Here is a 26,582-nt window from a genome sequence, read left to right as displayed (position 1 = left end):
GATCACTTGATCATTATGTAGTGTCCTTCTTTGTCTCTTGTAATAGGCTTTATTTTAAAGCCCATTTTGTCTGATATGAGAATTGCTACTCCAGCTTTCTTTTGATTTCAATTTGCATGGAATATCTTTTTCCATCCCCTCACTTTCAGTCTGTATGTGTCCCTAGGTCTGAAGTTGGTCTTTGTAGACAGCATATATATATGGGTCTTTTTCTTGTATCTCTTCAGCCAGTCTGTGTCTTTTGGTTGGAGCATTTAATCCATTTACATTTAAGGTAATTATCAAAATGTATGTTCCTATTACTGTTTTCTTACTTTTGGGGGGTTTGTTATTGTCAGTCTTTTCCTTATCTTGTGTTTCCTGCCTAGAGAAGTTCCTTTAGCATTTGTTGTAAAGCTGGTTTGGTGGTGCTGAATTCTCTTAACTTTTGCTTGTCTATAAAGGTTTTAATTTCTCCATCGAATCTGAATGAGATCCTTGCTGGGTGGAGAATATTGGTTGTAGGTTTTTCCCTTTCATCAATTTAAATATGTCCTCCCACTCCCTCTGGCTTGCAGAGTTTCTGCCAAAAGATCAGCTGTTAACCTTATGGGGATTCCTTTGTATTATATTTGTTGCTTTTCCCTTGCTGCTTTTAACATTTTTTCTTTGTATTTAATTTTTGATAGTTTGATTAATATGTCTTGGCATGTTTCTCCTTGGATTTATCCTATATGGGACTCTCTGTGCTTCCTGGACTTGACTGACTATTTCTTTCCCATGTTAGGGAAGTTTTCAACTATAATCTCTTCAAATATTTTCTCAGACCCTTTTTTTACTCTTTTTCTTCTGGGACCCTTATAATTCGAATGTTGGTGCATTTAGTGTTGTCCCAGAGGTCTCTTAGACTGTCTTCAATTCTTTTCATTCTTTTTTCTTTATTCTGCTCTGTGGTAGTTATTTCCACTATTTTACCTTCCAGGTCACTTATCCGTTCTTCTGCCTCAGTTATTCTGCTATTGATTCCTTCTAGAGAATTTTTAATTTCATTTATTGTGTTGTTCATCATTGTTTGTTCGCTCTTTAGTTCTTCCAGGTCCTTGTTAAACATTTCTTATATTCTCTCCATTCTATTTCCAAGATTTTGCATCATCTTTACTATCATTACTCTGAATTCTCTTTCAGGTAGACTGCCTATTTCCTCTTCATTAGTTTGTTCTGGTCCGTTTTTAACTTGCTCCTTCATCTGCTACATATTTCTCTGTCTTTTCATTTTGTTTAACTTACTGTGTTTGGGGTCTCCTTTTCACAGGCTGCAGGTTCGTAGTTCCTGTTATTTTTGGTGTCTGTCCCCAGTAGGTAAGGTTGGTTCAGTGGCTTGTGTAGGCTTCCTGGTGGAGGGGACTGGTGCCTGTGTTCTGGTGGGCAGGGCTGCATCCGGTGGTGTGTTTTGGGGTGTCTGTGAACTTAGTATGATTTTAGACAGCCTCTCTGCTAATGGGTGGTGTTGTGTTCCTGTCTTGCTAGTTGTTTTTTATGGGGCATCCAGCACTGGAGCTTGCTGGCCGTTGGTTGGAACTGGGTCTTAGCATTGAGATGGAGATATCTGGTAGAGCTCTCGACAATTGATATTACATGGGGCCAGGAGGTCTCTGGTGGTCCAATGTCCTGAACTTAGCTCTCCCACCTCAGAGGCTCAGGCCTGACACCAGGCCGTAGCACCAAGACCCTGTCAGCCACACAGCTCAGAAGAAATGGGAGAAAAAAAGAAAGAAAATAAAAATGAAATGAAATTATTAAAATAAAAAAATTATTAAAATAAAAAAGTAATTAAAAAAAAAGAAGAGAGCAACCAAATCAATAAACATATCCACCAGTGATAACAAGTGCTAAAAACTACTAAGATAAACATAAAAATCAGAAAGAAGTCAGTTGCAGACAGAAAACCCCAAGTCTACAGCTCCTCCCAAAGTCCACCGCCTCAATTTTGGGTTTATTCATTGTCTATTCAGGTATTCCACAGATGCAGGGTACATCAACTTGATTGTGGGGATGTAATCTGCTGCTTCTGAGGCTGCCAGGAGAGATTTCCCTTTCTCTTTGTTTGCACAGCTCCTGGGGTTCAGCTTTGGATTTGGCCCCGCCTCTGCGTGTAGTGTTCCCCGCCCACACAGGAGAGGGTTAAAGCAGCGGCTGATTAGGGGGCTCTGGGTCACTCATGCCTGGGGGAAGGAGGGGTACAGTAGTTATAATTGCAATGCAGGATGAGCCTGCAGTGGCAGACGCCGGTGTGACGTTTCAACAGCCTGAAGCGCGCTGTGTGTTCTCCCAGGGAAGTTGTCCCTGGATCACGGGACCCTGTCAGTTGCAGGCTGCATGGGCTCCCCGTGGGGGAGGGGTGTGGATAGTGACCTGTGCTTGCACACAGGATTCTTGGTGGCTGCATCAGCAGCGTTAGTGTTTCGTCCCTGTCTCTGGTGTCTGTGCTGATAGCCACAGCTCACAGCCATCTCTGGAGCTCGTTTAGGCAGTGCTCTGCCTTCTGTGGGCAGACAGGGAAGGAATCCCCTCTCCTTGCGCACCCTGAAACAATGGTCTCTTGCCTCTTAGGCAGTTCCAGACATTTCCCGGACTCCCTCCCGGCTAGCTGTGGTGCAGTAGCCCCCTTCAGTCTGTGTTCACGCAGCCAACCCCAGTCCTCTCCCTGGGATCTGACCTCCAAAGCCCGAGCCTCAGCTCCCAGCCCCCACCCACCCCAGCGGGTGAGCAGACAAGCCTCTCAGGCTGGTGAGTGCCAGTCGGCCCTGATCCTCTGTGTGGAAATCTCTCCGCTTTGCCCTCTGCACACCTGTTGCTGTGCTCTCCTCCGTGGCTCCGAAGCTTCCCTCCCTCCCGCCTGCAGTCTCCACCAGTGAAGGGGCTCCCTAGTGTGTGGAAACTTTTCCTCCTTCACAGCTCCCTCCCAGAGATGCAGGTCCTGTCCCTATTCCTTTGTCTCTGTTTTTTCTTTTGCCCTACCCAGGCACATGGGGATTTTCTTGCCTTTTGGGAAGTCTGAGGTCTTCTACCAGCGTTCAGTAGGTGTTCTGTAGGAGTTGTTCCACATGTAGATATATTTTTGATGTATTTGTGGGGAGGAAGGTGATCTCCACGTCTTACTCCTCCGCCATCTTGAAGGTCCGCCTTGCCAATATAGCTTTTAAAGATTCCTCTCTGCTTATGTCAAGCTCTCATGCACCTGGACTTCCACAAAGCAAAATGCACTGTGGCAATTGTTTTCTGGATACTTCAGGTAAAAAGGCCAACCTCTACCCAGATACCTATGGATCTACCTATTTATCAATACGTCTGTAGCTAAGACTTAAATATGGCCCCTACGGTGTGCTACATGCCATTCTAAGCATTTTACATAAAAACTCTTTTTACCTTTATCGGTGAATTCTATGACAATTGCTTCAATATTGATCTGGGGTAAATCTGGGGAGACTGACATTAGATATAAGACTCTTTCTATACCTCTTCTGGGGAATGTATCCTGTTGTATTGCACTCATCTTTTTCTTGTCTGTTTGCCCCTGTTCTGGATCTCTTTATTTATTTAAAATTTTTATTGAAGTATAGTTGATATACAATGTTGTATTAGTTTCTGGTATATAGCAAAGTTATTCAGTTTTATATATATATATATATATTTTATTTATATATACATACATACACATATATATATATTCTTTTTCAGGTTCTTTTGCATTATAGTTTATCACAAGATATTGAATATAGTTCCCTGTGCTATATAGTAGGATCTTGTTGTTTATCTATTTTATGTATAGTAGTGTGTATCTGCTAATTCCAAACTCCTAATTTATCTCACCCCCTCCACCCATCCTGATCTCTTCATTAACAAGGGCCGTGGCTTTCTTCTCTGTCCCCTAATGTTAGCACAAAGCCTGATATATAAGGGGCCCTCAATAAGTCTTTTTGAATGAATTAAAGTAGAGCAAGAAAGGAAGACAAAGAAAATCTTATTGTTGGAATACTTTCTTTTGGTTGGTAGGCAGTGTGGTTTGACTTAACAAGTCTGAGTCCTAATTTCCTCATTTGGAAAATAGGGAAAATAATACTAACCTTTAAGGGCAGTTGTAAGAAGTAAATGAATTTATCAAAAGTGCCTAGCATATATATATATATATATATTTTTTTTTTTTTTGCGGTATGCGGGCCTCTCACCGCCGTGGCCTCTCCCGCCGTGGAGCACAGGCTCTGGACACGCAGGCCCAGCGGCCACGGCCCACAGGCCCAGCCGCCCCGTGGCACGCGGAACCCTCCTGGACCGGGGCATGAACCCGCGCCCCCTGCATCGGCAGGCAGACTCCCAACCACTGCGCCACCAGGGATGCCCCACCTAGCATATTTTAAGTCACTGTGAAAAAAGATGGCTTATTCCATAAATGGTGTTAAGAAAACTAAGTAGCTGCCTGGAAAAATACGAAGCTGAATCCCTGTCTCGCATCTTACACCAAAGGAAATCTCAAATGATGATTGCACAACTCTATAAATATACTAAAATCCATTGAATTGTACACTTTAAATGGGTGAATGATATGATATGATATTATATCTCAATAAAGTGGTTATAAAAATAAATCCCAGAAGATCAAAGATTTAAGTGTAAAGACATGGAACTGTATTAGAAGGAAACATAAGGTAGTTTTTAATATGTTATTGGAAGAGAGAATGACCTTTTCAAGCAAGACATACGGTTCTAAAGCCATAAATGAAAGTTTGATAAATTTGATTATTTAATAATTGAATATTTTGCAGAAGAAAATACTAGAAACAAAATCAAAAGAAAAATATGACAAATAGTGAGAAAATAATTAAAAGCACATAGAACAAAAGGCTAATTACTGTAATATATAAAGAGCTCTTAAGAATCAATGTGAAAATGACCAAAAATATGGGCAAAGTACAAAAGCAGGCAGCTCAGAGGAAGAGCTTATACCAATATATTCTCCAACCAACAGCCTAATGGTACAAGCTCTTTAGAAGCAATATTTGAACTATTTGTCCAAATTAAGAATACATAAGTCCTCCAATCTAGCAATTTGGCTTCTAGGAATTTATTCTATAGCTATTTATACATGTGTCTAGACATAAACATAAGTATAGTCATTGCATGAAATGTTTGTAACAGCACAATACTTGAAATCAAACTAAATATCAACCAACAAAGAAGTAATTAGAGAAATAATAGCATTTTGTTTAGTGAAAAATTATGCAGCTCTTAAAAACCGTTGATGAAGAACCCCAAAATATATCAATTAAAAACAAAACAAGGTGCTGGACAATGTGTTTACTGTTCATGTTTTAAATTTTTATATATTGCACAAACATATGTTTGCATACGCATAAAATATCCTAGCTTCTTTCTAGCCCCCCAAACCCGTCATGCCCAAAATTCAGCTCATGAATAACAAGATGAATGAATTCCTTTCACATGTATCATCTATCTCTGCATTTAATTTTTGCACCAACCCTACGGAAAAGATACTAATACTTTCTTTTGAAAATATTACACGTTTTGAACCTTTGAGTTTGCTTATTCAGTAGTTGCAACTATTAATGCTAAATCCTTGATGCCAAAGCTCTGTTGTACAGGGAAAAAGCCTAAACTTCTTATATAATGATGTAGGACATCCTTCATCAACCGACATTGTCCTTCTTTCCCAGATTACTCTCCTATCTCCTTCTGCTTATAGCACACTGCTCCAAGTTCTTTCACACTGTTCCTCCTTTCCATGTTTAGGGCCTCTTCCAATGATGCTTTCACACCTCAGCTCAATGAAATCCTATTTACATTTTCTTAAAATGTCAGCTCAAATGCCACCCACTCGGCAAATCCTTACCTGTCATCCTAGGCAACACCGATGGTTCCAGCACAACTACAGCTCATAGTTTTCATAGTTTGTCCTGCATTTCAAAAGCATTTTATATAAGTCTATTAAAACTGATTATATTATTTCATGTCGTGAGCATATTGAGATTAGAGGCCCTATTTTTATTCTCATTACTACCACAACGTCTAGAATATAGTAGCAGTTTGATAAATATTTATTAGAAAAATTATTTATCTGAATTCGAATCATTTTTAATTACCCATAGGTTGAAGAACTTCATATTCAGCGTGACAGATTTGGGGATTGAGTAATACATCTCTTCTAAGAATTTGAAATGAAAATGTTTTATTGATGGAAAATCTTTCTTCATCTTGCCTTCTAGAATTCAAATGAATGTTCATGCTCTATGAAGAGAATGGGCTGTGGTTTTTTGTTACAGATTTGGAGCCAGTAAATTTTTATGAATGTGAACCTTATCATGTCTTCTGGAAGCTTTCCCGTTCTTTAATTCCTTTTTCCTATGTTTTCATAGGAACCAGGGAAAATGTGTTGAGGGCATGGTGGAGATCTTTGACATGTTGCTGGCTACATCGTCTCGGTTCCGTATGATGAATCTCCAGGGAGAGGAGTTTGTGTGCCTCAAATCCATCATTTTGCTTAATTCTGGTGAGTGGATAACATGGGAAAATTTAATGCTGGTTACTGGAAGAAATAGTTATTTGTACTTTCAACCAGGTACAAGCTACCTACTACCAAGACATAATCACAAATTGATAGAAACAATTAACACATTTAAAATAAATAAATAAATAAAATAAAATGCCTATCTTCTTTTTAAATTACTTATGGAGGTGAAACCATGCTGGTCAAAAACGATGAATGAAAACCAAAAATCGAACATTGAATCCAATGGCCTTTCTGTTGAAATACTTTTATCCTCTCACAGATATTGGGGATGTTTTTATTAAAGTGGTACATGTATGTGGACATAAGTCTGTTGTTAGTTGTATATGTCAGAAAGTAAGTAGAGCGAGTGACCCTGTTAGGATAGTGTGACCAATTCTAAGTTCCAGATCATAAGCAAAGAGGCTTATTTGAGACATACCATGTTTCTGGTCAAAATTGATTAGCTGAAATATATAATTGGCTCAGAGATAGAAAAACCTAGTTCTAAAACTGAGGAACGTGGAGTTCGGTACGTTGGTCCAGCTGGAAGAGTGGTTTTCATTTGATCCATGGTGTCTAATTCAACTGTCCCCTCCCATGTATTCATTTGAGAAAGCTTAGCTGAGAGTGGCATCTGTTTTTTTTTTGGTGGTGAGGTTGACTGTTGCATAATGAGTCACTCCAGGTCACCCAGATGGAAACTATGGCTCAGCCTGAATCAGCACCCTGACTCGTCCCAGACTCCTTGGTAGTTGAGTCTAAGCACTAGATCCCCAGTCTGCACCACCTGAAGCTTAACAGTGGGGTGCCACCTGCACCTGCCCTTAATCTGGGCCTTAGTCCCCCAGCCTCAGGCCTCCCTCATGCCGGAGACCTCATTCTCACATACAAATCACAACTGTTTGGAAGCCCTGGACCCAATTTTAGATTTAGTTTCTTACATCATTCGATACGGTCTCGAAGTTCCCAGTAGCTGAACTACAGTTTGTGTCGATCCCATATGGAAAGCGTCGGCACTCCCTTGTGTTTTGAGATGTTTTGTTTCTTCCTGTTGAATGCCAATCCCTTCCCATATCCCCTAACAATTTTCCACTTCTCTTCCCCACCAATGCTAGTAACCTATATTGCTTAATGGTTGTCATAGTAATCATTCTCACTTAAGTGATAAATGGAAATCTGTACTATTACACTAGGCAGGGACTGAATTACAGAATGAAGTTGCATGAAAAATAATGTGGTCTCTACTAAGGAAGTGATTACCACTCCATTCAAGTTTCAGGTTCCACTCAACGTGTATTGTGCTTTTCATTTGAGTCATTTGTCCTGTATGTTGAAGGGTCCAGATCCCATAATGGCTCTTTATTGGATGAGAGTTCTGGGAGCAGTGCCACTCGGCTGCACAGCGCCACGTCCTGAACCTGCTCCTTCTTCGTTGGGGGCCTGGCACACGCCGACGTCTCTCGTGTGGGCAATCTGTTAATTTCAGGGAAGGCAGGCCTGTCAAGTGCTGGGACTTTCTTCCTACCTTTACCAGGAAATAATACCCCGGACAGGAAGTGAAATTAGCTGGAGTTATAAAATCAACAAAAGGAGCTGCTCTGATCTTGGTAATCAAAACTATATCCTTCAGATCTGCAGAGTTTTTTCCTTCATTACTGGTCTGTTCCTATAGGAGGGTGTTTTTTTTCATATTATGTAATAAAAAAGGCAGGACTTTTGCCATCAAAATATTGGATTTATAGACCTAAGTATTTTAAATCCCAGAGGAAAAACTTTAAGCCCTCACAAGAAAGTATTTATTAAAGACTGACACCAGCATCTCCAAACAGTATTTCCCACCGCAGGATTTGGACCTCCACCTGCTACCCCCTGACACCAGTTAAACTTTCCTGCTCTATCCTTGTTCTTTTACCCCTTTCTCAGGATCTTCTGTGAGCTCCCTTGCGCCGGGAGGGTTGGAACGCTATTTTGGAAATACGAGGCACTGTTTTACTGACAGAGTTTATAGTTGTCTTTTTCATGAGATACCAGCAGCTCATCTTTTCTTGTAAGGACGGCACTGTTGGCTCACGCGCTGTAGCAAAACAGAAGCCGTCTCTCCACTTGGGAAAAGTGGAATCGCTCTTTCCACTCCAAAAGTGAGCTCTGTTTTGGAAAAGCGGATCTGCCGCTGAGCACAGCTCCTGGTGTCTCATATTGTTCCTGAAAAACAGAATCAAAAAAACATGACTCCTGAACACAGTGGTGTGGAGCTCAGGGCCTTTTTCAGAGTCAAAAAGTGATCAGTCATATGAGGGTCACCACGACGATCAACAGGTTTTTCCCTCAACTGGAGGTATGGACTTTTCTAAAAACCCAACCAATTCCTTGCTCTGATCAGGGGCAGCTCTTCACCTGTCATGAGACAAAATACAAAGTGACTCTAATTCCTGGAATCTCTGACGGAAGCCAAGCTAGAAATGATTCAGGAAACCTTCACTAGAAGATGCTTTTCTGGTCCCTGGGAAACAAGACCTCAGTGTATGGAGGAACCCTGGGTTTTGGGCTGAGCCCCTGTCGACAAAGTCTGAGAAGAGTGTGTTTACATTGGCCTTGACTTTGGGGTCGAGACACAAGGGGAGTTGAAAGGTTGTTATGAGGACCTGTTAGGAATGTCTTTCTGGAAGCCTTGAGAAGGTCTCCCAAATGCCAACATTTCCAGGGGAAGCCCTCTTCACAGCTGTTTGCGAGGGGGAGGGATTCATCATTTCTGAGACAGAATAATTTATTAGTTTGCTTGCAAAAGCTTCTAATATCCACAGGACAAACACTGTTTGTTTTTATTCTCCCCACCAAAGGACAGAGGCGTTGCTAGTTAATCCAAAGACGCCCTAGCCAAATCAATGCTCATGTCAAGGCATTCTGAGAACTAGCTGGACAGGGCTCAAGGTAGGGCAAATGCGAACAGAGCAGTGAGCTCAGGGCAAAAGGCTGGGAGGCAGCAGCAGTGGGAGAGGAGGATGGAGCTGGAGCTACAGAGGGGGACCGGGAAGGAGGTTCTGTGCCCGGTTACTGTATTCCTGCTACCCAGCATGACTTCAGTTCTTCTTTGTAATTCCAATATTTCAAATTCTTCAGGTCCGGTTCAGATCTCACCTCATTCAGGAAATCTTGCTACAACCCAAGTCCATAATGAGATTTTCTTCTCCAGACTGTTTTAGTTCTTAGAGCCAGTACCTCACAATCTAGCATTTGGGCAGTTGGTGCACTGATTTCAATAATTGATGCAATAATTTCATTAATTTATTCAATAACTCATCAGTTATGGAATTCCCACCATGAAATGTAAGCCAAATGTATGAAAGTGAATGACATCATTCTTTGGTTTTGGGTTTTCAGTGTTTTATTTTAGCCTGGATGGGTTCTTTATGCGTGTATGTCCTAATTTCCCTATAAACTATTAATTTTTTTTATTCCTCACAGCCTGTGAACTGCCAACAAGTATTAGACCCTTCAGTCATTTAATAGACGCGTATTTGCTGGACATGACCAAAAGCACCTAGAAAGTCCCCATCTTTCCCATGCTGTTCCCACCATGATGAAACATATCATCTTTTTCAGTGTACTATAGATCTAGATAATGTCAGACTATTAATGGGAAAAAAATAATGCCCATCTCCTTGGGTTATTGTGAGATCAAGGGGAAACTGTGTATAAAGTGTCTAATGCAGTTCCTGGAACATAGTACGTCCTCAATCAGTGACAACTGTCATCATCACTCATGAGAATCTCTGGCTTAAACGGAGTCAGTTCATGCCTTTTTTTCAATAAAATTAAGTGCTTTTAGTTTAAAGGCCTGCCTTCTGCTAGGCTTAAAAAAGTATGCAAGGACAGGAGGGTGATAATAACAATGGAGATTGTAACTCTTCTCCTGAGGCTTTGTTAATTGTGCTATTTAATTTTATTTAGAGAAACTTTAGAGCAATATTATCTCATGGATAGTAATTGATTGTTATTTGAACCTTAATTTTGACGGACCTTAATGAAAACTCTGTGGTGTCCCCATTCACCATCAGTTGACTCTGCTTCTTCTCATCCTCTTTCCCCATCTGTGTGGTCCTCATAAAGCCTTCAGAATCCACCCTCATTCAGAACACCACCCATTTAGGAAGTGTTTTCCAAGACTCGGAAAAATTCATGAGTCAAAGCTTAATACGTATAAATCTACAGTCTCTAATGAACGTTGGGTTTGGCCTTCAAGATCGATTTAATAATTATTTCTCCCCATTTTCTGAACATCTTTCTGACCACAATGCTTTATATGCCTCAGTAATTCTGAAGAGCCTCACGTACTTCACTCCCAGGTAACTTTATCCAACTGGCTCCCTGGAGAGCCTGTCAGACCCCTGACTGCAGCTCCTCTGCCCTCTGTGTTACAGTGGATCTTCTTTTCTCTCCTTATCCACAAACTAATTCCAATTACTCCGACTCTTTGCCCGCTGGATCCCGGTGTTACCATTGGCAGGCACGTTTGTTACTCCTGGAAAGTCTTCTGCTGTAAAAATGTTGTACCCTTGATTACCTGTTCATCCAAAGCTGATCTTCAGACAACATGTCTCTTTCAATTGATGGAGTATTAAAGAAGAATAAGGAGCCAAAACCACTGGGGCTAAAAACCCGAGGTGGAAAGTTAAAGGAAAGTAAAATGCCAGGAAGGAAGAATTATGACAACATCTCTAACGTGTGTATCCCCGTGTTCATTTAAAGAAAAAAGGATATGGAATATGCCACGGGTGCATATACATTAAATGTAAACATAAACATGGTACCAGCTCTTGTCTGTCACCTAGTTCTGCTTTGTTAATCATGGCATATCTTGTCATCTTGATGTCTTGATGAAACATCTGAGGCTGAAGCTGGTGACATCCATTTGCTTTGTATATGTTCACCAGAGGCTGCAATCTCGTCAGAGAAGCATTTGTAATCATGATTAATTATAACAGGCTCCCATCACAAAGACTATTTCCTCTCTCGGAGCTGAATTCTTTGCTTTCTCTCTGCTAATTATTAGACAATTATTCACTGCATTGGTATTTTTTTTTTTTTTTTTTTTTTTTTTTTTTTTTTTTTGCGGTACGCGGGCCTCTCACTGTCGCGGCCCCTCCCGTTGCGGAGCACAGGCTCCGGACGCGCAGGCTCAGCGGCCATGGCTCACGGGCCCAGCTGCTCCGCGGCACGTGGGATCTTCCCACACCGGGGCACGAACCCGTGTCCCCTGCATCGGCAGGCGGACTCTCAACCCCTGCGCCACCAGGGATGCCCGGATATTTTTAAGTGTAGAAGTTAGACAATGATTCAGTCTCCCTATATTTAGATGAAAAAACATTTTAAAAACATACTGTAGATATGTTGACTGCAAACATTAAGGATCATTCATTCTTAACAGTTGAAAGTTCCTGATGGGAACAAGCCTTGGAATCTCAGACAGACACATTGTCAGGTTTGCCCATTGCTGTCACAGTGGAGAAGATTTGATTGTATTCTCTCTTGGGTTCTTTATAATGCCAAGCTTCCTCTCCAGGGAGCCCCTGCTTATTGTGGTAACTTTGAGATAAACGGCCCTTGATAGTTACTAAGTGGCTCACTGTCTCCTCACTGGCTGATGGGTTCTGGAGGCAGTCGACAGCTCTTGGAGTCTTTCCTTGCTCCCACCTAAGGGTGTGGCCTGAAGCCTCTCGGCCTCCGTTAATTTCTTGAACACTCGGCGCAGCGTGGACTTTGTCTTAGAGAGCCCAGGCATTCAAGAGAAGCAGCTCGGGCACTTCCTTAGGCGGTGTTGGATGCCCTTTGCTAAGCCACTTCCCTGAGCCTCATGTGTAAACTGGAAATAATGATACCTAACACACAGAATCGTTGTGACTATTGAAACCATGACCACTTACTGCCTGGCACGTAATATGTGCACATAAGTGTCAGTCTGTGACTCTCCAAATACAAAAGCCCTGGCACGTTTTTCTTAGCAGATGATACATAAGTTCCTGCCTGGGAATTCTGAAGTGGGATTTCACGCAGGTCATTTGGGGTTAAAAAAAACTGCATTCTCACGGCAAAGATGTCCTTCTTGTGAGTGGAATAGTCCCAGGCCCCAGAAGGGGTGGAATGGGTCCTGCGTCTTCTTGCAGAGACTTCTTGGAACTTCTAAGGAACTGGGGGAACCAGCTAAGTGCCTGTCACGTGGGGAAGACTTGGGGGTCTTAACTCTTTGGACGGGGCAAAGGCAGGAGCCATTGGGAGACTGGAAATCCTTCCGAGGATCCTGATATTAGGAGCAGTTATCCATTCATATTCAAGAACCTCAGAGGGAGGAGCAGCTGCCCATCCTTTTATGCTCCAAGGAGCATGGACACAGGGGGAAGCTGTCTCCTAGGTCCTTGATTCAACCACCACTTTCACCCACATTCTCTAGGGCCCAGAAATTACCTGTCTGTATTCTTAAGTTTGAATAATATACGGGACCGTTAAAAAAAAAGAAAAATGCCCCAGACTACCCCACTGCTGATTTAAAATGCTCTTTGGGGCTTCCCTGGTGGCGCAGTGGTTGAGCGTCCGCCTGCCAATGCAGGGGATGCGGGTTCGTGCCTCGGTCCGGGAAGATCCCACATGCCGCGGAGCGGCTGGGCCCGTGAGCCATGGCCGCTGAGCCTGCGCGTCCAGAGCCTGTGCTCCGCAATGGGAGAGGCCACAACAGTGAGAGACCCGCGTACCACCAAAAAAAAAAAAAAAAAAAAAGCTCTTTGTATGTTGCTTAAATATGAATAATCACATTATGTACATGAATGAGTGTAAACTCCATGTTCATAGCTCTTATATACATACAAAACCAAAACAAATTCACAAATTAAATACAGACTGAAAGGCAAACTGGTAATAATGTTTTGGCAGAAACTGAGTTGCTTTTTGCAGCCTGCTGGGGCAGATCTCTGTCTGCTAGTCTACCGAGCCTCTTGTGAGGACCCTGTTCTCCCCCCTTGTCTGTGTTCAAAAGAATGGCAAAAGCTTTGCTTCTGTAGCACCCTGTTTGGGCAAGAACACGTCATTTATGTATTTTGTTTGCTTCTGCATTTATTTTTCTGAGATACTTAAGACATAACTGTTAGACTTGAGGCCATCATGAGCACGGGTGAAAAATATGTAACTTAGGAAACAGTCAAAGATGATATGGATTATTTAGATGGGTCCATCTCAATACTCCACACGTTTCCATCCTCTGGGGGTCTCTGAAAAAATTCTGTTGCGGGGACCCTTCCCAGAGATTCCAATATCGTTAACCGTGAATATCGGTATTTGTTTAAAGCTCCCACCAAGACTTCAGTCTCACCAGGACTGAGAACTCTTGATCTAACTGACATAGAACATTCTGAAATTAATGTCTTAATGATATTGTTTAGAATATTGTTAAGATAAAAGCGCACAATTTTAAAAGGCCAGGAGACAGTTTAAGGACCTTTGAGAATCCTCTTTTAATTCTCAGTAATGTGTGGAAATTAGTTTGAACACTACTGCTGTAGGTGATGAAATGTCTGCTAAGTTAAACTAGTTCTCTAGTACATTATAAAGTGAACCATTCTGCAAACTGTGGGGAAAAACTGCTGGTGCTCAGAAAGAACATTGCCCAGCACTGGGGACAGGAAATGGAGGCCTGTCTTTCACACATTGGCTTGGGCAGGGGACACAGGCAATTAACAGATCATGTCAATGTCATGAGATAAGAGAATGTCATGATGAAGGGAAGCAGAGTGTCCGCAGAGATGGACAGCAGGGTCCTTACCTGAGCACCGATGCTTCAACTGAGTCATTAGGGTGAGTTGGACTTGGCTGGAGTCAGAAGGCAAGAGGGAACGTTCTGGCTCCACCATTAAACTAACAGGGTCTCATCAAGCCACTGGACCGCTCTTCACTGGTCTCCTCAACTATAAAATAGAAATAATAATTCTAAACTGTCCTGTTAACCCAAAGGTTTGTCATGACATAACAAGATAACTTAAAAATATGAGCTAATATCATCATTACTATTATAATCTGTTGTTTTTTTAGGGGGAAAATATTATGTGATCTAATATCCTGCAGAGACTTTGGTGTCACGATCTCCCTGTTCTAATCATAGGACAAGAATTACACTCAGGCCCTATATTTGGAAGGGCCATAGATGCCCTCTCTCTGCCCTCATGCCTGGCACATTGAACTATAAATCTAAATGTGTGTTGACACTTGAACTGAAGAAGACCATGAGAAAACAGCAACAAAATCCCATTCATTTCTTGAGCTCAGAAGTGAAATAACATATTGCTTTTTAATGGGGTTTTCCTTTCCTGCATGATACTCATTGAACAAGTAAAAGCTGTGTTGGAATATGTTTGCTTCCTGAAACATTTAAATGGAAAGTCAGACTGTCAAGTTTTCAGTCTAAACCAAACACCCCTACACTTAGTTGGAAGACCTACTTCTGGGCCTAGCCTTTCATGTGTGGGCCCACGGCTACATCTGACTGCTTCTCTTGGGTTGAAAGAAAGGTGGAAAAACAAACTCCCTGCCTCTCCCATGGGGTCCTGGTCCTTGAGCACCACATCAGCCTCAGACTCCTTCAGCACTTTCCCCCAGGGGGTACGGCTACTTTTGTATGTTGAGGTAGCTTGAGGTTGTTCTATTTTCTCTGAGTTTTTACTTTATATCTACTTTTTCGGTTTTGTTTTTCTCTGGCATATAAGACAGACAGCAATACCCCCACTGAACTGGGTGATGTCCATGGATTTATGTTAGCTTCACTACCATTTATTGAGCATTTACTACTTTTCCAGGCATTAAATGCTGGAAAGGAAAAGTTGCCTCTAGTTGCCTCATCTGTAAAATGGGAGCTAGTAGTAGTTCCTACATACTAGTTTGCATAAAGTGAGCCATGTGGACTGCTCCCTGGGCCCTGGGGACGCTCCATCAAAGTGACCCCATGGTCATACCAGTAGTGAGTATAGTAGCAGTGATTAGTAAGGCACTTTCGACCTCAGGGACGGCACGATCTTAAGATAAAGACAGATATAAAAAGAGAATTGTTCTCTTTTTTTAATAGATCTTTATTGGATTATAATTGTTCACAATACTGTGTTAGTTTCTCTTGTACACCAAAGTGAATCAGCCATATGCATACATATGTCCCCATATCCCCTCCCTCTTGCGTCTCCCTCCCACCCTCCCTATCCCACCCCTCTAGGTGGTCACAAAGCACCAAGCTGATCTCCCTGTGCTATGCGGCTGCTTCCCAATAGCTATCTGTTTTACATTTGGTAGCGTATATATGTCGATGCTACTCTCACTTCGCCCCAGTTTCCCCCTCCCACCCCGTGTCCTCAAGTCCATTCTCTATGTCTATCTCTTTATTCCTGCCCTGCAACTAGAATCATCAGTACCATTTTTTTTTTTTAGATTCCATATATATGCGTTAGAATACGGTATATGTTTTTCTCTTTCTGACTTCAGAACTGTTCTTTTTAAAAATGAAATTATGATTACAAAAAATATGTTAAATTTAGATAATTTTAAAATAACAAAATGTATTATTAAGGAAATGACCACGTGAGGTTAACCAACCATGTGGACGTTTTGGTGGATCCTACTGCAATAGAGGATAAGGGTTAAGAGCAAGGGACTCTAGTTCCAAGTTCAAATCCCCTTTCTGCTATTTAGTAGTATGACTTTGGACAAGTTACTTAAACGCTTTGGGCTCCTATTCCCTGGTCCGTGAAATGGCGAGCTTAATAGTGCCTACCTGTTAATACAGGTTAACTTTTACAATATAGTGCCTACTTTAGACTAACACTTAATTTGTGTTCAAAACTGTTTTCTTTTCGTACTGTGTGTATATATATTCATCTTTAGATTTACCCATGTTAATTAGGATCATACACATGTACTCTCTTTAAAAATAAGATTTTAGGGAATTCCCTGGCTGTCCTGTGGTTAGGACTCTGAGCTTTCACTGGTAAGGGTGCAGTTTCAATCACTGGTCGGGGAGCTAGGATCCCGCAAGCCGCACGGCCAAAAATAAAAAATAAAAATAAATAAATAAACAAAAATAAGATTTTAAATGGCTGCTATAATCATTCATGAAGATATAAGATCATTTATTTAACGAATCTGATATTGTTAAACACAAGTGACTTCTCGCTTTTGTTATTATAAACAACGCTTCTTTTGCGTTCTTATAATTGTCTTTTGCCTGCTTGCGATCATTACTTTGGATAATGTTTCTGGAAGTGGATTTGCTGGATGAAAGAGTGTAGATATCATTGTCTCTTGATACATATTGCCTACTGCCCCAGAAAACTTTATCAAATTACACTTTTACATAAATGTAACCTTTTCATGCATGTGGAAGACAGACGTGGGTGCATCCGCCTCAGAGGCAGCGATGCAGACAGCTCCCTGCAGCCCAGCTACTGCCCTCAGCTGTGAAATTCCCAGGCAGGAATTTCTACACAGGACATGTTATAAACATCATATTACAAACATCCCAAGCTCACTCCTTTGGAAGCAAATTATCGCTTCAGAGAATGTTGTTTATTTTATTATCTATTATCTATATAGGTGCTTATTATGCCATTTTTAAATTTTATGACTTGCACAGACACTGTGCTGGTGAACTGCTCTTATTCTAAGCAGTCAGGATGCACAGAGGGTTGGCATTTAGTATCTTACCCTCTGCCTTTGGTCCCTTTGCCACTGTTTTTACTGAGGGATATTTATAAAAAGAAAGACAAGAGGTTGAATGGCCGTAAGTGAACCTCCCTTTAAAAACTCATCTCGGGAAGGACAACCTGCCTCCTCCAAAGATTTCCTTTGCTCTGGGTTCTGGGACTTTGTGTGACTGACACGACCTTTCCTTTTTCATCTTGATGGTGAAGCCCTTACTTTTGGTAGAGCGGATGTTACTCTGAGTGAGATAATATAACCTTCGCGTTCAGTGAAAGCCAAGCACTCAGCACCTTCTAGTAAGACCTTAATGCTCTGCTTCCTTTGCGTTCCAACTTGCCAGTCCTCGTGGGACAAAGCTGATCTTTTCTGTACTTAGATAAGTAGCTCAGGTTACTGATGACATGACGCAGGTATTTCCAACTAAGAAAAATTTTCTCCAAAGCTTTGGTAACAAATTTGTTAGTTCCCTTTTCTGCCGAAATGGCAAACCTTGAAGAGTTTCAGAAATGTGAACAGGCTTAGGGATGATAGCAATATTATGAAAATAGTAATAAGTAATATCCCTACAGCAAGCTCCTTAGTCCTCGGAATATCCATCACCAGCTGTTTCCCTCTCATCAGTCCAGGCATTGACAAAGCTTGTGAAATAATAGAAATGAAAGGCACTTTGATTTTGTATTTTCAATAGCATTTTCTTCTACCAGATTACGAAAGGCATACATGCCTGAGGCAGAGAACTTGGAAAATACAGAAAAGCCACCAAGAAAAATATCTCCCAAGTCATCATAATTTCACTGCACAAAAGTAATCATTGTTAACATTTTGGTAAATGTTCTTAATTAAAGAGACTCTTAGAAGGTGCCTGGGTCCACCAGCACCTCTTCTCCACACCATCTTGCACCTTGTTTGGAAAATCTGGAGTGCTCCTAAATCATTCCAGAAAAATTATTAGTTTTCTCAAATATCTCTGGAGGCGAGGTTATTGGCGGTCATTTCTAGTTTCTCACAAACCTTGAAGTTAGGAAATTCTTTGTGTAGCCTTTCAGTACTGCCGGGAGTGAGGGGTATTTGGGTGCTCGTTCCAACTCTGCCCTTTATTTACCCACAGGGTGACCTCAGGCGAGTCCAGCCTTGCTGTTCTGTCTGAAGACCCTCCCAGCAGTAGCATCCACTAGCCCCAGTTCCTTAACCTCTGTGAGCCTCTGTTTCCCAACAAGTAAATTAATGAGTGGATCAGTAGGGGGACTTTTCACATTAAAAATTATTTACTTAAAGAATGTCTATATGTATAGCTGAGTCACTTTGCTGTACAGCAGTGATCGGCACAACATTGTAAATCAACTATCCTTCAATTTTAAAAATTAACAAAATTGTTTATTTATTTGTAGAATTTATTTTTTAGAGCAGTTTTAGGTTCATAGCAAAGCTGAGGGAAAGGTACAGAGATTTTCCATGTAACCTGCCCCCCTCCACGCCACCCCCAGTCTCCCTCATTATCAAAATCCCACACCAGAGAGGTATATTTGTTAGAATCGATGAACTTAACATTTACATATCTTTATCACCTAAAGTTTATAGTTTACATTAAGGGTCACTCTTGATGTTGTACATTCTGTGGGTTTTAAAAAATGTGAAATGACATGTATCCATCAGTATAGTATGTACAGAGGAGTTTCCACTCTGTATGTTATTTAGGACATTCTGCCCTAAAAATCCTTGTGGTCTGACTATTCAACCCACCCATTTCCCTAACCCCTGAAAACCACTGATATTTTTTTTTTACTGTCTTCTTAGTTTTGTCTTTTCTAGAATGTCATATAGTTGGAAACATATATTATGTAGTCTTTTCAGATTGGCTCCTTTCAGTCAGTAATATGAATTTAAGATTTTTCCATGTCTTCTGATGGCTTGATAGCTCATTTCTTTTTTTTTTGGCTGCATTGGGTCTTCGTTGCTGTGAGCGGGCTTTCTCTAGTTGTGGTGAGTGGGGCCTACCCTTCGTGGCGGTGCACGGGCTTCTCATTGCGGTGGCTTCTCTTGTTGTGGAGCACAGGCTCTCGGTGCGCTGGCGTCAGTAGTTGCAGCATGTGGGCTTCAGTAGTTGTGGCGTCATTTCTTCCTAGCACTGAATAATATTCCATTGTCTGGAGGTACCAGAGTTTATCCATTCACCTACTATAGGACATCTTGCCTCCAAGTTTTGGCAATTATGATTAATGGTGCTATAAGTATCCATGTGCAGGTTTTTGTGTGGACATGAATGTTCAACTCATTTGGGTAAATACCAAGGAGCATGATTGCTGGCTTATATAGAAAGGGTATGTTTAGTTTTGTAAGTCTGCCGAACTGTCTTCCAAAGTGGCTACACCATTTTTCATTTCTACTGGCAATGAGTGAGAGTTCCTGTTGCTCCACATCCTTGCCAGCATTTGCTGATGTCAGTGTTTTAGATTTTGGCCATTTTAATAGACGTGTAGCAGTATCTCATTGTTGTTTTAGTTTTCAGTTCTCTACTGACATATGATGTGAAGCATCTTTTCATATACTTATTTTCCATTTCTATATCTTCTTTGGTGAAGTGTCAGGTCTTTTGCCCATTTTTTAATCTGGTTGTTGGTTTTCTTTTTGTTGAGTTTGAAGTTCTTTGAATATTTTGCTAAGAGTCCTTTAGCAAAGGTGTCTTTTGCAAATATTTTCTCCCAGTCTGTGGCTTGACTTTGCATCGTCCCGAGATCAGTGCTTTTGAAATCTTCTGCTAGAGCCTCATGTTTCAGAAGGTGCCTCTGGTCACCAGAGGATGGGGACATGAGGCTGAGGAGGGGGGGCTGAGTGAGCAGGCTCCAGTCTCCCCCTCTCCCTTTCTCCCACTTTGATCAGAGAAGTTTGACTTCTTTCCGTTTATAAACTATGTGAATGTTTCACATGAAGTTCACTCTTTTAAAAGGATTTTGATTCTCAGAATGGTTTGAAAAACACTGAACTTAAATCCATAATTCTGGAATTCTGTGTCTCCTTTTTGCAACGTAATACATCCTTTCCCAAGGCTCTATTAAGGAGAAATGAGATAAGCCTGTCACAGTCATGTGATACCTTTTCACACAATTTTTATCTACTGTAGAGCTCACTTGAAATGATGGAACTGATACGTCTAAAGAATAGGTATCGTCTACATGTCCACTTATCTTTCTGAAATAGTCATTTTGGACGCTAATTATCTTTTTCAAAATAATCAGCGAGACTATCAGCCATTTTGCCATTTTGATTTTCTATCTAGGAAAAAGGGGGAAAAAAGTGTATATGAATCTTTGTGGTTCTGGAGATAAACATGCAAACCAGCACCAAGAAGGGGTGGACTTTACAGTCACACAAGAAGGTGTCACTTCACAGTGGCCAGCGTTGCTCATCACAGGGTTTTTAAATAGTGCTGTTCAACTCAGGATGATGTGAACATGTGCATTCAACCAACTATATATTCTTAGGTTGTATGTCATTTTTTCTGGCTTCGCAGTTAATTCGGATGAACGTTTAAGGATGTTTTATAAACATCTGTATTCACACTAACTCAGTCTATTAACTTGGCAGAGGAGGGAGGGGCGTCTGGTTCATTATTTTGTTTATACATTGCCTATTCCACAGAGGATTAGAAATGGCTTACTAAATTTCATGTGATGCAAAGGGAGTAAGGCAGTAATTAACCCAATCTGAAAAAAAGGAAAATAATGTGAAGAAAATAATAAATTCAGGAGTCAGATTAGCACACAGTAGTCCATCTGTACGGTTGCTAGGAGTGGGCCACAAATTTGGCTCTCAGTTTCCTTTGCTGGGCCAAAGCAAAGGGAACACATTCTATTATAAGCTCCACTGGCTTTTAATAAAAATAAAATAAAATAGACTAGTTGTTCCACATAAAATCTCTCCTTTAGGCACATCTTGACAAGGTCCATTTCTCACAACCAGCACTCGATAAAGATTATGCAACTGAGAATTCGAGTGTTTTTTTTGTTTTGTTTTGTTTTTGTTTTTGTTTTTGCAGTACGCGGGCCTCTCACTGTTGTGGCCTCTCCCGTTGCGGAGCACAGGCTCCGGAAGCACAGGCTCAGCGGCCATGGCTCATGGGCCCAGCCGCTCCGCGGCATGTGGGATCCTCCCGGACCGGGGCACGAACCCGTGTCCCCTGCATCGGCAGGCGGACTCTCAACCACTGCGCCACCAGGGAAGCCCAGAATTTGAGTGTTTTATTCTCTGATAAGAAAGTAGGGTGCAGATATTTGAGGTTGCCAGTTAAGGGAAGATCCATATATTTTGATAATCAGCTGGGCAGTGGTTAGGGATAAAGGCCTCCTATGAAAATTGTTAACTGTGTACAGGGTCTGATAGGATGAGCTTGAGCCCTGACCATTATACTGACAAGAGTGAAGGTCAGGGCTGGGCCAAGACATTGAGACACAGTAGGATTCATAACATGGAGCAGGAAGTATTCAAATGCTGTTTCATCTCATGATGTCCCGGATCAGGAGTCTAGTCTCCAACTTGCTGGTTCTGGGTCATTTTCCTCCCTGAATGTCTGGCGCAGATATCCAGGTGTGCTGTTTACTGCTGCTGTGTAATAAGTTACCCCAAAACTTAATGGCTAAAAGAAGAAAAAAAAGGGTTGGATTCTATTAATCATGGATTTGGATAGAGCACAGAGGGCATGGACTGTTTCTTCTCCACCATGTCTGGGGCCGCAGGTGAGGGTCATCCACTGGGAGTAATTTGATAGTCGTGGGCCAGAGACATCTTAAAGGACTTTATTCCCACGCCGACGATTGATGCTGGCTGTTGGCTGGGACATCAGCTGGAGCTGTCCACTGGGATGCTTATCTGTGGCGTTGGCTTCTTCACTACCTGTTGCACTGTACCCCTTACAAGGCGGTGAGGGCTCCAGAAGCAAGTGTCCCAGATGACAGGCAGAAGCTCTATGCCTTGTATGACAGGCATGTCATACCTTAGAAGCCAGGTGGCGTCACTTCTATTCCATTCTATTGATGGCAAGCAAGTTATGGGTCCACCCAGACTCAAGGGAGGGCCGTAACCCGCACATCTCCATGACAGGTCTGCCAAGATCACGTCGTAGAGACACATGTCAGATGGGAGATACTGTTGTGATCATTTTTGGAAAATAAATCTGCCCCAACCTGTGTAAAGAGCCACTCCCTGCTCTGCACTGTTGCTCCGTTGTCTTTGAAAGGCCAGGTGAGAAAAGGTGAGATGCAGGGAAACAAATTCAGCCAGAATGTTTTAACCTGCCTTTTCTGGGAAAAAAGTGAAACCCTCAAGGCCTCCTGAGACCAGGCTAGCTCACCTGCACTAGGAGTTCCGCGTGGAACCTTGTGAACAAACCCCTTCGTATTAGATGCGCTGCACATTTTCCATCACGTGTCTCTTCAGACTGTCTTCTTGACCTCAGAAAGGTAGTAATTGACTGAAGAATAGGAAAATCAGAACCCTGGCTGTTTCTTAATATATTACAGACATAATTAACAAAAAGAAGGCTCCTGGGCTTCCCTGGTGGCACAGTGGTTGAGAGTCCGCCTGCCGATGCAGGCAACACGGGTTCGTGCCCCGGTCTGGGAAGATCCCACATGCCGAGGAGCGGCTGGGCCCGTGAGCCATGGCCGCTGAGCCTGAGCGTCCGGGGCCTGTGCTCCGCAACGGGAGAGGCCACAACAGTGAGAGGCCCGCGTACAGCAAAAAAAAAAAAAATCCTTCATTGTTTGGGACTGTCCCACGCATTGTAGGACATCCAGCTCAGCCCTTCCCACTAAGTGGCTTCAGCGGCCACGAGCTGTCCAACACCCCACCAGGACCAGCAACCCCAGGAGGAGAAGCCGCAGTCAGAGGTGAAGGCTAAAACGGACGCAGTGCTCATGAAACTCAGCCTTGAAGGCAGTTATGAGCGCACACCGTCTGGCTGTGGAAGCCATTCCCAGCGGCCCACCTTCAAGGCTGACCTGCCAATGAATCCCTGGGTCGTCCGTGAGCCAGATCCAGAAAGCAGCTCTCTTTTACTCCAGCTGAGCGGCAGCTTTCTGGCCTGGACCACTTACAGCCGTGGGTTTGAGGAGTTTTCTTCACTCTCTTTTTCCTTTGAGTCATTCCCTCTGCTTTTCTGGTCAAGCTGCTATAGATGGAATGACTGTCCCAGGGTCCGTTGTCACATTCTTCCTTCTGGAAAAGACAAAAAAGAAAATGGCCTTACTTGAAACTTTGTCCTCAAGCATCTGGTGAGCCTCAGCCTTCCCCACTTCTCCGGGAGCAGTGAGGTGTGCCCTCAGTGGAGGTCAGTGGCCGGGCGAGCAGGACCCTGGGCTGTGCTACTGTTTCCTCTGGACACAGTCACATGCACACATGCACTACCGTGTCCATATCTGCATTCTTCCAGCCTCCAGAAGACTCCATCATCTGGAGAAGTGATGAGGGGTAGTAAGGGTGTTCCCGTGGGATGGAGCAAAAAGGAGGAAAGAAGGAAGAGAGTGTCCAAGCAGAGAAAGAGAAGGCGAGAGAGAGCAAGGGCAACGGTCACTGAGAGCCAGAGAGGGAGAGAGGCTGACATCTCGTGTCTATGGGGGGCCCATGCAGTCCCACTCCCCGTTCTTTTCTGCCACCCGCTTTCTCCATAGGCTCTTCCTAAAAGCTCCCAATGTTGGCTGCAAGATTCAGAATATGTAGAGGCTCAGATCTGCCAACAGCACTTCAAGACTGGATAATGACATACAGATTGTTTTTTTCCATCTTTGGGATTTGGAGCAGCCTGGGGAGTTGCAAAAGCCTGCCTTGTTGTAAGACTCTTTCTGAAGGCTCGCACTGTCTGATCACTGGCTCCGTGCTGCTGGGAACACTGGCGCAGCTGTCCAGGGTGGCAGGGACCACCTGGGGTATGGAAATTACCGGGAACCCTGTTTGGCTTTTGCCAGAGCACCTGAAGCATTCTGGGAATTCGGATTTCTGTTGTTTCTCTCCACCGGCCCCTTAGGGGCAAAAGGCAGCAAACACGGACCACATGTTTTGCCAGAAAAGCCCCAAAGGAAGATGGCTGCAGTTGTCAATTATTGGCATTTCTACAGGACTGTATATTTATTTCGAAGTATATTTGCATGGCTAGGAAGCATCTCGCAAGGATGAGATGATAAGCTGTGTTGGTGCCAAAACAGGACTAGAAAAACAGGCTTGTTCTGAGAGTGGCTTGCATCCCGAGAGACAGTGTGAAGACAATCCTTCCTCCACAGGCAATAGCTGCTCTTAAGACATTAATGCTTAAAAGAAAATAAGGCCTGGAATCCCTATCTCGTGACACAACGTCCGCATACAGTAGGTTCTCAATGAGAGCATGCGGGAGGGGGGAGCCCACGGGAGGATGGGGAACCAGCGGCACAAGGGAAAACCACACTCCCCAGAGCCTGAGTGCCCAGGCTCTTACCTCCACAGGAGAGGGCAGAGTGCAACGCGGGCCCTCAGGACGCCCGTGATTCTGCACAGAGTGCCCTCACCCTGTGCACACACGTAGGTGCCGCTGAGCGTCACCTTCCCACGCGGGGACATGGAAGCTCCTTGGTTCTGTGGTTTCCATGAACAAGAATGGGATTATTGACGAACGAGGCCAGCATCCTGGGTGGTAACAAAAAAGGAATTTGGTAGAAAACACAGCATCCAAGTTGGATTAACTCAGTTCTGTGGCCTGGGTAGGTTCCCAGGACATCCAGCCAGACGCAGGGCCTCTGAGAGACGCGAGGCTAGAATGTGTGTGATGATGTGAGGGCAGGGAGAGGCATGGCCGTGGGGCTCTGGAGAGGCCGCCCCTGACCCCCCCAGCCCACTGGCATACACCTCCCTTGCCATCCGTTACCTCCTGGCCAACACCAAGGCCACTAGACATTTGCCCATTTTTCTAGTGGACACAGTCTTTATCAGAAGCCCACATGGAACATAAGTAATCCAGCATTTCTTTCTTATCCCACTGCCTGTCCGCTGCTTACTCATTCTGTGCTCAATTTCCTCTGTATCAGAGTGCCTCCGGGTATCAAAACTACATTATTCTATTCTACTGCCTGTAAGCCCAGAGCCCGACCATTCTGGTTCTGCTATTGTTGTATTTGTTTTAAATATTAGCCCTTTTCCATTCCAGGCAATTACAACTGTATTTACTGTAAGTTCCTCTGTGTGGGTGTTTTCCCCATTCCCGGCCTACAGGCTGCTGTGTGAGCAGTAACTCGTCACTGCGTTACAAGTACAAAGTCGGGGATTCATAAACTTGGGGGCCTTTAACCTGAAAATACCAGTGAGGATGGGGGGAGGGGAGGAGAAGAAATATACTTACGGGTGGGCCAGTGGGCTCATAAGACCAAAAAAAAAATGTTGCTAAATAGACGTATATCTTGAGAAAAATACCGCGTCGTCTGCGCCCTACGAGATGATGCATTTGTGTAGGATGGGCTGATTTCTGCAGTGTTTACTTGATAGAACAGCCATCGTTGTGGTCCCAAGACAAGAATACTCCATCCTGCCCTCCTTTTGCTTTCAGTACTTCTCACCTCTTAATCATTCACCTTCCTCTGCTCCTTGGGCTGAGCTCACAACTTAAGTCAAAGAGTCAGGATTCTTTCAGTTGCAAGTGACAGAAACCCAACTAACACTATCTTAAGCAAACAGGGGATTTATGGATTCATGTGTTAGAAAGGACATTATGGAAGCTCTAAGGTCAAATGAAAAAAGTAAGAACCAGGACCTTATGACAGGAACCAGGATTTCTCCCTTCCCTCCCCTCCCCCCTCCTGCCTCCCCCGCGTAACTATCACCTCTGCTGGTCGTCGCTGGGCTCCATTCTGCAGGGGGAGCTCCACGTACCTGGAAGATGGCGTTTACAAGTCCCACATTCTCATACTCCCAGTGCCTCCACCCTAGAGGAAGGAACTTCCGCCCACAACTTCCATATACAAACTCAGAAAAAGCTTTGATTGTCTATCTCAGGGCTAATACTATCCAAAAGGATAGAGTGACCTGATTGTCTAATTTCAGCCTTGAGTCTACCTGTGGCCCCGAGAGCAGGATTTATTACCAGAAAAAAGGCAAGAGGGGAAAAAAAAAAAAAAAAAACCATGCCTGGCAGTGAAATACAGCAGTTCCCGGGGTCCTCTCTACCCTCGCATCATAAACCTTTCAGCTGAGGATGAAAACTACGAAAGCCCCACAGCTGACCTGAACTGTAACAGCAAATTAAAAATTGCCTGTCAGTCACTTAGCAAATCACTTTTGCTCTCTCTGTGCACCTCACCGAGAGGTC

At 43.1% G+C, this 26,582-nt stretch overlaps 1 protein-coding gene across 1 annotated transcript in view; it reads left to right on the top strand.

Moving 5' to 3' along the window:
* Positions 1–26,582, top strand: part of LOC132530543 (estrogen receptor) — an 88,328-nt gene that overhangs the window by 54,003 nt on the left and 7,743 nt on the right. Inside the window, exon 3 of the mRNA XM_060167746.1 lies at positions 6,408–6,541. Within this exon, the coding sequence (XP_060023729.1) occupies positions 6,408–6,541 (134 nt within the window). The remainder of the gene's footprint in view (positions 1–6,407; positions 6,542–26,582) is intronic.

Source organism: Lagenorhynchus albirostris, chromosome 12 (genome assembly GCF_949774975.1).
Source record: "Lagenorhynchus albirostris chromosome 12, mLagAlb1.1, whole genome shotgun sequence".
NCBI classification, from domain to species: Eukaryota; Metazoa; Chordata; class Mammalia; order Artiodactyla; family Delphinidae; genus Lagenorhynchus; species Lagenorhynchus albirostris.
Note: the sequence above shows the minus strand (reverse complement) of the source record. Positions and strands in the feature narration are given on the sequence as shown.